The sequence below is a fragment of the Nannobrachium achirus genome (assembly GCF_963921795.1).
Source record: "Nannobrachium achirus genome assembly, chromosome: 3".
Lineage (NCBI taxonomy): Eukaryota > Metazoa > Chordata > Actinopteri > Myctophiformes > Myctophidae > Nannobrachium > Nannobrachium achirus.
In genome coordinates this window covers 24,550,018-24,563,368 of record NC_137812.1, presented here as the reverse complement: position 1 = coordinate 24,563,368, position 13,351 = coordinate 24,550,018, and the positions used below count along the sequence as shown (strand labels likewise).

General features: G+C 47.2%; 2 protein-coding genes across 2 annotated transcripts in view; one reads left to right on the top strand and one right to left on the bottom strand.

The window, feature by feature from the left end:
- Positions 1–1,038: 1,038 nt before the first annotated feature.
- Positions 1,039–4,737, top strand: LOC308282119 (dnaJ homolog subfamily A member 3, mitochondrial-like; the record flags this gene model as incomplete). Its single annotated transcript, XM_080722463.1, has 3 exons — positions 1,039–2,483; positions 2,719–2,896; positions 3,829–4,737. The coding sequence occupies 3 exons, from the start codon at positions 1,039–1,041 to the stop codon at positions 4,735–4,737; spliced, it is 2,532 nt and encodes an 843-aa protein (XP_080578589.1).
- A 4,388-nt stretch (positions 4,738–9,125) lies between these two features.
- The window catches only part of fbxl18 (F-box and leucine-rich repeat protein 18), a 47,407-nt gene continuing 43,181 nt past the window's right edge, over positions 9,126–13,351 (bottom strand). Inside the window, exons 7-10 of the mRNA XM_080721695.1 lie at positions 11,817–12,173; positions 10,603–11,019; positions 10,026–10,244; positions 9,126–9,531 (exon numbers count right to left, since the gene is read on the bottom strand). Of these exons, the coding sequence (XP_080577821.1) occupies positions 9,357–9,531; positions 10,026–10,244; positions 10,603–11,019; positions 11,817–12,173 (1,168 nt within the window). The 3' untranslated portion in view covers positions 9,126–9,356. The remainder of the gene's footprint in view (positions 9,532–10,025; positions 10,245–10,602; positions 11,020–11,816; positions 12,174–13,351) is intronic.

The window sequence follows — 13,351 nt, the reverse complement described above, 5'->3', positions numbered from 1 at the left end:
TTAACCCAACCATTTCCCCCCTGTAATTAGCCTAATAATTGTCATACCTGTAGGCATCGCATGTGCATCTCAGAAATGGCTAATTTAATTGTTTTTGTCTTACATCTTTGTATTTTATTAATCTTAATTGACAATTGACACTGGAGTTGGACACTACTATAGTGTAGTGTCCAACTCCAGTGTCAATATAACATACTGGTCTCGAGTTGTTGTTATTTATATCAGGTTGCAAATCCATATATGGGCATAAATGGGACAGACAGACACGCATGGATCCATTTGGTTCCATTTGTACCCTCAGAGTTACAGATTTCTAAGGGTCTATTTGGAACCCCCAATAGGAATGGGAACCGGAATCGTTAAGATCTTAAAGGATCCCAACATATAGTGGGGGTACTATAAGTGGCAACATTGTCAAGTCCAATTGTTTTCATCTTCGCCAGGGCTTCACGCTCTGCGTGTGTGTTCTGAAAGTGCACACTGTATACAAACAATGTTAATACAAAACAGTGATTTTAACCCCAAATGTTTACCTCAACCCACAACTTGCTTTGTGCCGGAGACAAATAAAAATCGTACAATAAATAAATGAATGAATGTAGTTCACGCATCTCAAGATCTGTCCGACTGACTTCAAACTTGAAGTCCAGGCAGGTAGACAGAGAGATACAGTGATTTCCATATATGGGCATAAAAGCGACACAGAGAGACAGACAGGTGCCATGTATGGTTATACACTGATGACATCTGGATCTCCATATATGGGCATAAAAGTGACACAAGCCAGCAGACAGACAGACAGATATTACATCAGGGATCTCCTGACATCAGGTTGCCATGGTACTTGTCGACTATATCCTGAAATCATGGACCTTCTATTTTGGGGCGAGATTCACATGGAAATCCATATTTAGGCATGGCTGACATCATAGTGACATCATAGTGATGATGATACGAGCAAGAACCAGGCCACCGAGAGCTTGCCCTGCGCATGCACAGACCACCGCCAGCCTTTGACAGTAGAGTAGAGATGCAAAGATGGCAACCTCCACAGCCCGGTGCACGACACACTGGCTGGTGACAGCGGTGTCTTCTTGTGCACGTCGCCGGGCCTGTTTGCTGTTCGTCCGGGCAAGACACGGAGACGCCAACCCCACAACGACACTCAGGACACGGCTGTGTCGCACAGCGGTCAGCTCTGGCTCCTGGAGGCTCAGAAATGCCGTGACATTGCCACCATTAACAGGAAGATATCAACATGTCATCACCGGTCGCTCCTTCCACACCAACAGCGCCTTGGAAAACAAGCAGGACTTCTATGAAGTCTTGGGGGTTTCGCGCTCTGTATCACAGAAGGAGATTAAGAAGGCCTACTATCAGATGGCAAAGAAGTACCACCCTGACACTAACCCGGATGACCCTGCAGCCAAAGAGAAGTTTGCCAAGCTAGCTGAAGCTTATGAGGTACTGAGTGATGAGCTGAAGAGGAAGCAGTATGACACATACGGGGCGGCAGGCTTCGACCCCAGCCGTGGCAGTGGCCCTGGGGCCGGCCAGGAGCAGCAGTACTACAGGGCCGGAGGTGCCAATGTAGACCCGGAGGAGTTGTTCAGAAACATCTTTGGAGAGTTCGCTGGAGGCGGGGGCTTCGGAGACTTCAGCAGCATGTTCGAACAAAGGCCTGAGTTTGTGATGGAGCTGACCTTTGCCCAAGCAGCGAAGGGGGTGTCCAAAGAAATGACAGTGAACCTGGAGGACACCTGTCCCCGGTGTGATGGGAAGGCCAGTGAGCCGGGCACCAAGGTGTCACATTGTAACTACTGTAACGGCACTGGCATGGAGTCCATCAACACGGGTCCCTTTGTGATGCGCTCCACGTGTCGACGCTGTGGTGGGAGGGGCTCCATCATAATCACACCCTGCGTGTTGTGCCGAGGTACAGGCCAATATCAGCAGAGGCAGACCATCACTGTGCCTGTACCTGCAGGGGTCGATGATGGTCAGACTGTCCGTATGTCCGTAGGGAAGAAAGACATCCTCATCACATTCAGGGTCCAGAGGAGCCCGGTGTTCAGGCGGAGCGGGGCAGACATTCACTCTGACGTGCTCATCTCAGTGGCCCAGGCCATCCTGGGAGGCACAGCCAGGCCACAGGGCCTCTATGAAACCCTCAGCATAGCGATCCCTGCAGGATGCCAAGCTGACCAGGTCATCCGGCTGCAGGGGAAAGGCATCCGAAAGATGAATAGTTACAGCTACGGTGATCACCTTGTTCACATCAAGATCAGGGTACCAAAGAAGTTGACCCAGCGGCAGCGTTCACTGCTCCTGATCTATGCCAATGATGAGACCGACGTCGAGGGTACCGTCAACGGAGTGGTCGCTCCTGCAGGTGGGGGCAGCAGTGGTGCAGGACAGAGCAGAGCAGAAGGGAATCAAGAGAAGCAACAGGAGGATGGCTTCTTCTCCAAAATAAAGAAAATGTTGACATCATAAAGGTAAAACAAAATAACTAAATAGTCAGCAATATGGTAAATGAAGAACTGAGTCGAGCTGAAGGGGATCCAATCCAGTCACACATTGCTACAGCTATGCTTTAAAGCAAACAGGCCACAAAGACAGAGAAGCTGTGGTCAACTTCTCACTCACTGGTCCAAAAGTGGTGTTCTCTCACCTGAAAGAGAGACAAAATGGCAGTGTAATCCTCATCACATTCAGGGTCCAGAGGAGCCCGGTGTTCAGGCGGAGCGGGGCAGACATCCACTCTGACGTGCTCATCTCAGTGGCCCAGGCCATCCTGGGAGGCACAGCCAGGCCACAGGGCCTCTATGAAACCCTCAGCTTAGCGATCCCTGCAGGATGGTGTTTTCATCTTCGCCAGGGCTTCACGCTCTGTGTGTGTGTTCTGAATGTGCCCACTCTATACAAACAAAGTTAATAGAAAACAGTGATTTTAACCCCAAATGTTTACTTGCTTTGTCCCGGAGACACATGTACTGTATACGAACAATAAATACAATACATCCATGAATGAGTGTAGCCTAGTTCACGCATCTCAAGAACTGTCTGCCCGACAGACTTCAAACTTGCCGCTCACACATTGCGACGACGTGATTTGAGGGTGGTTGTCAAGGTGGTTGTCTAAAACCAGCGGTCCAACCCATGCACCTATATCTAGTCAGATCCGGTAGTCCAGAACTGCTGATATATGACTGCTATGCCCATATATGGGACCAACCGACTTCATACTGCGCGCATCGGTGAGTGCTGTGCCCGCCTATCCAACCGATATGCTCAATAATGTAAGTGTATGCATATACGCTTGTATGTGTCCAGAACTGCCGATCCAGCCGATATGCCTGGGCATATGATGACAATTGACAACTCAGATCTCCTTATTTGGTCATTACATAGGCAGACAGATAGAGATTTCCATATATGGGCATAAAAGCGACAAAGACAGACAGGTGCCATGTATGGTTATACACTGATGACATCTGGATCTCCATATATGGGCATAAAAGTGACACAATGCCAGCAGAGACAGATACTCGAAATCTCCATATATGAGCATAAAGATATGGGCATACACACTGATTACATCAGGGATCTGCTGACATCAGGTTGCCATGGTACTTGTCGACTATATCCTGACATCATGGACCTCCTATTTTGGGGCGAGATTCACATGGAACTCCATATTTGGGCATGGCTGACATCATAGTGACATCATAGTGATGATGATACGAGCAAAAGCCAAGCCCACCCAAGAGTGTGAGGTCAGTATTGAGAGATACCAGTGAACCTGAAATCATTAAGAATTAACAGGAGCAGATGATGGAGGAGATGTTCAGAAAGATCTTTGGAGAGTTCGCTGGAGGCGGGGGCTTCGGAGACTTCAGCAGCATGTTTGAACAAAGGCCTGAGTTTGTGATGGAGCTGACCTTTGCCCAAGCAGCGAAGGGGGTGTCCAAAGAAATGACAGTGAACCTGGAGGACACCTGTCCCCGGTGTGATGGGAAGGCCAGTGAGCCGGGCACCAAGGTGTCACATTGTAACTACTGTAACGGCACTGGCATGGAGTCCATCAACACGGGTCCCTTTGTGATGCGCTCCACGTGTCGACGCTGTGGTGGGAGGGGCTCCATCATAATCACACCCTGCGTGTTGTGCCGAGGTACAGGCCAATATAAGCAGAGGCAGACCATCACTGTGCCTGTACCTGCAGGGGTCGATGATGGTCAGACTGTCCGTATGTCCGTAGGGAAGAAAGACATCCTCATCACATTCAGGGTCCAGAGGAGCCCGGTGTTCAGGCGGAGCGGGGCAGACATCCACTCTGACGTGCTCATCTCAGTGGCCCAGGCCATCCTGGGAGGCACAGCCAGGCCACAGGGCCTCTATGAAACCCTCAGCATAGCGATCCCTGCAGGATGCCAAGCTGACCAGGTCATCCGGCTGCAGGGGAAAGGCATCCGAAAGATGAACAGTTACAGCTACGGTGATCACCTTGTTCACATCAAGATCAGGGTACCAAAGAAGTTGACCCAGCGGCAGCGTTCACTGCTCCTGCGCTATGCCGAGGATGAGACCGACGTCGAGGGTACCGTCAACGGAGTGGTCGCTCCTGCAGGTGGGGGCAGCAGTGGTGCAGGACAGAGCAGAGCAGAAGGGAATCAAGAGAAGCAACAGGAGGATGGCTTCTTCTCCAAAATAAAGAAAATGTTGACATCATAAAGGTAAAACAAAATAACTAAATAATCAGTTATTTTGTTTTACGAGGGCCACTATATTTCCACCTTCACTCCAGAGGGCCACATTGCATATTGCTACGTCCTACTTTGTCATTCTAGTATCGCATACAATAGAAGTAAAAATAGCAGATCTACAAGCTCAAAACGCATCGCAGCGCGATGCGTTTTGAGCTTGTAGATCGGCAATATTTGCTTCTTTTGAATTGGAATCCTGCATTATTTTTTGTTATTTTTTTAATTGGAATCCTGAAATGTAACATTTTTATTTAATTTCAAACGCATTTAGTTATATACTCATGTTAACTTTAGGAACCTAAATACAAATAACTTGGACATAAAAAATACATTTTAATACTACTATACTAGTCATTAAGCTACTAATATAGACTGACGGAATTAAAGCAGGTCATGTTTGCAATTGTAACAGCTGAAATCAATAATATATCAGTATTCCGGTATTAACCTGAGAGCCGCAATAAGTGAAGGTGGGGGCCGCATGTGGCCCCCGGGCAGCCAGTTGCCCATGTATGCTTTAAAGCAAACAGGCCACAAAGACAGAGAAGCTGTGGTCAACTTCTCACTCACTGGTCCAAAAGTGGTGTTCTCTCACCTGAAAGAGAGACAAAATGGCAGTGTAATCTTCATCACATTCAGGGTCCAGAGGAGCCCGGTGTTCAGGCGGAGCGGGGCAGACATCCACTCTGACGTGCTCATCTCAGTGGCCCAGGCCATCCTGGGAGGCACAGCCAGGCCACAGGGCCTCTATGAAACCCTCAGCATAGCGATCCCTGCAGGATGTTTTTTTCATATTCGCCAGGGCTTCACGCTCTGTGTGCGTGTTCTGAATGTGCCCACTCTATACAAACAAAGTTAATACAAAACAGTGATTTTAACCCCAAATGTTTACTTGCTTTGTCCCGGAGACACATACGAATCGTACAATAAATGCATGAATGAGTGTAGCCTAGTTCACGCATCTCAAGAACTGTCTGCCCGACAGACTTCAAACTTGCCGCTCACACATTGCGACGACGTGAGGTGAGGCCTGACGTCAAGGTGGTTGTGGTTGTCTAAAACCAGCGGTCCAACCCATGCACCTATATCTAGTCAGATATGGAGATCCGGTAGTCCAGAACTGCTGATATATTGTATGACCGCTATGCCCATATATGGGACCAACCGACTTCATACTGCGCGCATCTGTGAGTGCTGTGCCCGCCTATCCAACCGATATGCTCAATAATGTAAGTGTATGCATACAAGTGTATGCATATACGCTTGTATGTATATACCAGGTGTGTCCAGAACTGCCGATCCAGCCGATATGCCTGGGCATATGATGACAATTGACAACTCAGATCTCCTTATTTAGTCATTAGATGGAGATAGGCAGACAGATACAGAGATTTCCATATATGGGCATAAAAGCGACAAAGACAGACAGGTGCCATGTATGGTTATACACTGATGACATCTGGATCTCCATATATGGGCATAAAAGTGACACAATGCCAGCAGACAGACAGATACTCGAAATCTCCATATATGTGCCCACAGTGTTCGTCTCGAACACTGTGGGCACATAGAGCTCTATGCCGCCGACATCGAAGTGGACGAAAAACAGGTAGCGCTTTGCGACACATCCGGTCAAAAGGACGACGACACACTGCGTCCTCTTTCGTACCCGGATATCAACGTCGCCCTTGTGTGCTTCTCCGTCGACAGTCCGGCAAGTCTCGCGAGCATCCTACGTAAGTGGGTCCCGGAGGTCAGACACTTCTGCCCTGGCGTTCCCATCATCGTCGTGGGGAATAAAAAGGACCTGTTCAACGACGAGTCCACCCGCGCGGAGCTGGCCAAAACTAACCAAGAACCTGTGACAGCGGAGCAGGGGCGCAGCGTGGCAGACAGGATCGGTGCCTTCGGATACGTGGAGTGCTCTACAAAAACAAAGGAGGGCGTGAGGGAGGTTTTTGAGATGGCCACCAGGGCAGCACTAAAACCTCGACGACGACGATGGGGAAAAAAGACATGTCTTATACTGTAAATTGAGGCATGAGACCAGGCGTCCCTGTTTTGGGAACTGCGTTAAATTCCAAAGAAACACACATATATCTACATATTGTAACTGTATCCACAAGATAAGATCCACAATCTTGTGTATGTTTTCACAAGTTTATTTAACGGTATGTAATAATACATAATTGGTTGTAAAATACATTCTTGTCTCCTTTTGTCTTTGTTTTTGTTGGAATGCCCATATGTGGACATACTGTGTCAGTCTCATGTGGTCTATGATGTCATATTTGGGAAAAGTATAATTTTTAATTCAAGTCAATGGAGAAAATTAATTCACAAATATAAATAACCTGATAATGATAATGAATTTATTTATAGAGCACATTTTCCAGAAATGGTCTGCAGATACTATGTAACGTATCTCTTCGCAAAATTCAAGGAATCGATTCCCGATGAAGCCGGTGTCGATGGTCGACACTATGGGCTTAATATTGATGACACACGCTACAAGCGTGTTGGAGGAGTAGCGCTGCAAAATAAAGTTTATCTGGGAAATATATATATATATATATATATATTTGTACAAATATTTTTGGTCAGATTGAGAAATCAATAAACATAAATGATGTAAAATCTGCTATTTTTGAATTATCTTTGAAAAATATCAAAAATGTTTGGAAACTTTTTTCCTCCTCTTCTGGGAGTTCCCTGGCATAAAACATTTTCAGATGGGGGTCCGCAGCCAATTTGGGGGTCCTTGGCACAAAAACGTTTGAGAAACACTGAACAGACGATATGGTACAGTACAATACACTTCTCTCAACTACCTGTAGCTAAGGTACCCTTCCAGTCAAAGGTTTGGACACAGCTTCTATTCAATGTGTGTGAGAAGCTGTGTCCAAACTATTGACTGGTAGGGTACGTCTAGTCGACTCTAGTGTGTCTCGTTAATGGTGAACAGACATTTACGATGGACTGCCATGACAGACAACGTATTAAAAAAACAGTTTTAAGTTGTTTATTACAACATTCACATACTGTACACTATAGACAGAAATCACACAGTGGATACCATTTCACGAGCCTGTAAAACAGAGGAGGGGGGGGCAGGCCTTGTCTGTTTTGGAGGTAGTCTTTTTTTTTTACATGTTGCAGACAAACACTACTGATCATTATCATGTAAACGTGGCTTAAAACAGTACATTAAAATGAACCAATAAGCCAATAAACGAGTCTCAGCTAGCATTGTCTCTGTCTGTCTCTCTCTCCTGACGAGAGACAAATGGCTGCGCTGTAAGCTTAGCCCAAGACAAAAATAGCTAGACTTGCCGGTTTAGACTTTTGTCTGGTTTACTTCCCCGTATCTGTGTGAACTTGAAGTAGGCGTCAATGGAAGAGTGAACGTGAACACAGCTTCTGAATCATTATTTAGCCCCATCACTGAACTAAATAGCCTATTGGATCCAATCGTCACAAGCCACGCAATGTTCCCTCCCAAGATTTCCATACTAAAATGGCTTTTTTCAGCGAAACAAATCAGGAGAAAGTCAACTTTATTGTCGATCTTTCCCAGTCCCAACTCTTGCGGGATCCAGCACCAGTAAACATGGGACGTCCTCGAGATTTGCTGTCAGGCGCCGGTGCCAACTTGCGAGACCATTTGTAGGCTCCGATTGGGATGGTGAATGAATCTTCATAAATTAACCACTTTTGACTCAGCGTGTGTCTTTAGATCCCATAGTCCGAGTGGACAGGGGCACAGTCGGTCGCAAGTTCGCAAATAGTTGGTTGCAATCTGTGATTGGTTGGTTGGCCAGCATTTCATTGGACAAAATTAGCGAGCTAGAAAAAAAAGCCATTTTACCACGACTTTAAAACATGTAGCAGACAAACACTTCATTGTCATATCAGCACCAACTTGTCATACACAGAAAACTTTATTTCTTTTTAACCCTGCAAGGCCCGAATTAATTTCTACTGGCCAAAAAAAATAAAAAAAAATCAGATGGTGTTGTAGGAGTCCTAATCACATGCGACGAGCTCAAAACACGTTGCGAGTTTGTACTGTGTAGCTACTTTTGATGCTTTTGTGTGACACTGTAGTGTCAAAGGTCCATGAGAGGTCACTGGACTCGTTTGAATAATATGGGGACGAGGAGTAAGAATTAGAGATCGGACAATAATTGTTATTATCGTTTATCGTAATAAAGAAAACACTCACAATAATCGTATTGTGGAGATTTTGCTAATTCAGTACCACTTGTCTTAAACCCTCTATACTTGATCAAACAGACCTATAGAGAGCACATTTGGTACACTCTAAAGTCTAATGTCACTATACACACAAAGCGATTCGCCCAAAAAAGCAGATCTACAAGCTCACAACAAACGCAACGCGTTGCAAGCTTGTAGATCGTCTATTTTTTGCCATAGCCCCCCCCCCCCCCAGAATAGGGATGCTGGGAGGAGTTCAAGTGGTTGACAAAAAGTGCCATTTTAAGATTCAAGCTTATTTTGGCAGTCATGTTCGCCACAGTAGCAGCGGCGACGAGTCATTTTCACAACATGGTCCCGTCACTATAGTCACCGCGGTGCGGGCCTAGCGGCGGCGGAGGCGGGCGGGGCTTGGGCCACGCGGCTCTGGAACAGCGTGATGCGGTCCAGCAGGGGGAGGGGGATGTCTCTGATGACCAGGGGGAGGTCCTCGTGCTGCAGCGGGTAGATGACCACGCTGAGGGCTGCCCGCTCCGCTGAGAACCTGCAGGAGGAGGAGGGCACAGGAGCACAAACTAGGGCATTCACGAATAGTGATTTTTGGTATTCAAATTATTCAACCTCAAAGTATTCGAATAGTCGAATATTCGACAGGACTGGCCAAACTGTCAAATATTAAGTAAGCAAGAGGCGAACATTGTGAAAATAGCCAATCTACATGCTCACAACGCCTCGCGTTGCGAGGCGTTGTGAGCATGTAGATCGGCTATTTTCACAATATTTATTTGCGGAACCGAGTCACATTAAATGTAATACCTACAATTCCAAGTGTTTGTCAGGGTGGGGGTCCCCAGTTCAAATGTGTTTATTTTGGGGCTCACAGCCTAAAAAGGTTTGAGAACCCCTGGAACCCAAATTCATCCACCAGGGCCATTGACAACTCATTCTTATGACTTCCTATCTAGCCAAGCTTTATAAACTATATATATTTTTTAAAGAGAAAAACACACAAACTCACACACACACACACACACTGACCTGTCCAGTAACACCCTCTGCAGGGTGCGACACGCCACCAGGGTTCCGCCCATGAACATGTGGCACACGGTGACGGCGTGGCAGCGCGACATGAAGTCCTCCGTGGCGATGGGGTCGAAGGTGCCGCTGCGCGACACGATGCAGACGCGCTGCAGCTGAGAGCAGCACGACAGGGCCTCGAAGAACGACACGTTGGCGTTCAGGTGCGGCTGCTCCAACCTGCGCACGCACACACGCACACACACACACTTACTTCAATTTCTTTATTTGAGTCCACATTTATAAAATTCATGACATGGCTGTGATCTGGCTGTGATCTGGCTGTGATCTGGCTGTGATATGGCTGTGATCTGGCTGTGATCTGGCAGTGATCTGGCAGTGATATGGCTGTGATCTGGCAGTGATCTGGCTGTGATCTAGCTGCAGTCTGGCTGCCACACCGATATGGCTGCAATATGGCTGTGATCTGGAAGCCATTTGGCTGCAATCTGGCTGCAGTCTCGCTGCAATCTGGCTTTTGTTCAAATAGTGAATGAAGTATTATTCTTTCTAACGGCAGCTCAGGATAGAATCTAACCTGAGCTCCCGCAGTTGCGCGCAGTGCCTGAGAGTGTCCAGCAGGGCGGCGGCGTAGCCCATGGCCTTCAGGGAGCCCAGGTTGGCGAGCGATAGAGTGCGCAGGTCCTTGCAGCCCTTGGCCACCTGCAGCAGCCCCGTCCCTTTGAGTATCCCCGGCAGACCCGCTAGCGTCAGCCGGCGCAGGCGGGGAAGCGCCTCCAGCGCCGCGACGTGCACGTCCCCGACTCCCCTGGCCCACGCGCACACGCCACGGGGCTCCGTGCATGCGCGCGTGCACGGCTCGAGGCGCGGCAGGACAGAGACGAAGCCGGGGCAGAGGATCTCCAGGGCCTCCAGCGAAGGACAGCCGCTTACGAGGCGCGCCAGCCCCGATGAGGTGCTGTCCCTGGCCACGGAGGAGGTGTCCAACTCTGGCCTGGAAGCAGAGATGTAGCGATACAGACCAGTTATTCCTAGCTGATACCAATTCGATACCAGTGTGTAATAAAATTTAAACAAAAATCGATGACAGTGGTTCTCAAAGTGGGGTGCAGGGAGTGTTGAGCTAACATGCAGCAAAGTCCGGAGCGTTACGTCATTGTTTAGATTCTGCCGTAAAGCGATTCAGTCACGTTCTAAATCTCGTCTCGCGAGACTTCCAAATCATAGGATTTCAGAATTCGGAATTCAGTGAAAAATAGCAGATATACAGCTCACAGCGCGGCGAGCTTGTAGATCTGCTATTTTTGAAAAAGTCGTGAAAATGCATGCAAATCTTTGAATATATGTATTTTCAAAGCGAACGTTTGTAACTCAAATTTTGCTACTGGGTGGTCCCTGGAACTAGATATTTTGAGATGGGGGGTCCGTGGCCTCCGTGTCCGTGGCCTCAAGAACAGACTAACTGAGCTCCATTTAAGTGAAAAGGACCTTTTCTTTGACGATGGCTAAGCCAGATTGCTGACATAGAAACATAGGGTTTTTCAAAAAAATCTTAAAAGGATTCAAAAGACATCGAATCGGGTCAAAATTCTAATTTTCAACATTTTTCAAAAATAGCAGATCTACAAGCTCGCAGCGCGGCACTCGGTGCCGCGCTGTGAGCTTGTATATCTGCTATTTTTCAATAGTTAAAGCATAAAATAATGATGCACAATAATGTGTACCCGTTCTCTTAAGGCACTATACATTGGCAGCATTTCTGATCCTGGCGTATCGGGGGACAAACTCTACCTGTAAGTCTGGACCCCCAGGCGGGCCGTCTTCTTCAACCCCAGCAGCAGTGAAGAGGGCGAGGGTGAGGCGGCGGTGCTGTTGTTGTGTGCGCCCGAGGAGGAGGAGGAGGAGCCGTCGGACACAGCGCAGGCGGGCAGCGCCAGCGAGCGCAGGTGCCTCAGTCCGGACAGGCTGGCACACAGGTGTTCCTCCTCGCCGCCGAGCCCGGGCGTGCCGCCGTCGTGGTGGTAGTGCGTGTGCATGAGGTTGAGGTGTCGGAGGTTGCAGCAGCGAAGCGCCAGGCGGCTCATGGTCGCGGCGGACAGCCGGTCCTCCCCGGCGGCTCCCCCGCCGCCACACCGCATCCCCCCTCCGCTAGGGATGGGACGATATGAAAATTTCATATCACGATTTTTGTGACGAAAGAAATCGCGATTTACGATATTATCGCGATAATCAAAATCCATTATCCTGGGGCGGAACATTTGCCAAAAAAATAGCAGATCTACAAGCTCACACCACGCGACGCGTTGTGAGCTTGTAGATCGGCTATTTTTTGGCAAAGACATTTGTTAGAGAGTGAAAAAAAAATGTATCAAGTACGAGCTTGTAGATCGGCAATTTTTTGGCAAAGAGATTTGTTAGAGAGTGAAAAAACTGTATCAAGTACGTATATTATAAGTACCTTTTACCAATTATAGAGGGTTTAAAGGAGATACACCATGCATTTAAAAAGTATTTATGTCATATTGTTTATGTCCCAAAAACGTTTTTCAAAAGATTTGAGGCTAAATTACCACTCCTGAATAGAGAGCCTCTCTCATTTTTGAATGGCTCTCAGAGCATTTTCAGCTGCAGTATAAAATTGGCCTGCGGGGGGGTGGCGCAGTTCTGCCGTTGTGTGTGCAGATATGCACCCCAACCAAACACTACACAAAAGGTCTTGCAAATAATAACAATTATATATATATATATATATATATATATATATATATATATATATATATTTCTTTTTTTTTTTTTTTTCATTTCGATTATAGTTATAGTTTTCTTTTTAACATATTGCAACCATTATAAACGGAATATTATTATCCAGCCATCTAGGCTGCATCTGAGCAGCTCCATGGGTTTTTAAGGGTTAATCTCAGGGTCACGCAAAGTTCAGTAGTTCACCCAACTGAAAGAGAAAGTTGTTGCAGCTGTCAGACTCACTCGGAGCATCGTTGTCCACAACAAGACTGGACTATAGCCTACTACAGATTAGAATAGTTGTTTAACAGTTTAACATGGTAGCGCGATCAGAGCAAGCAGAGGACATCATCAGAGGATCATCTGTTGTGATCTGATGAAGTATAAAAGACGGTGGATTGTTTGGATCCGAGCTAGCCTGCTAGCCAGTAGCCAAGGCTAATCTGCCTAGCGACGCTGCAAATGGATTATTTTTTGTTTAACGAGATACAGCAGATACCAGCTTGGTGAGTCCATATTTCCAATTCCTTTGATAGCAGCTACAATGGATGTGGCACTTGTGAAATGCTGTGTTTCTGCAACGT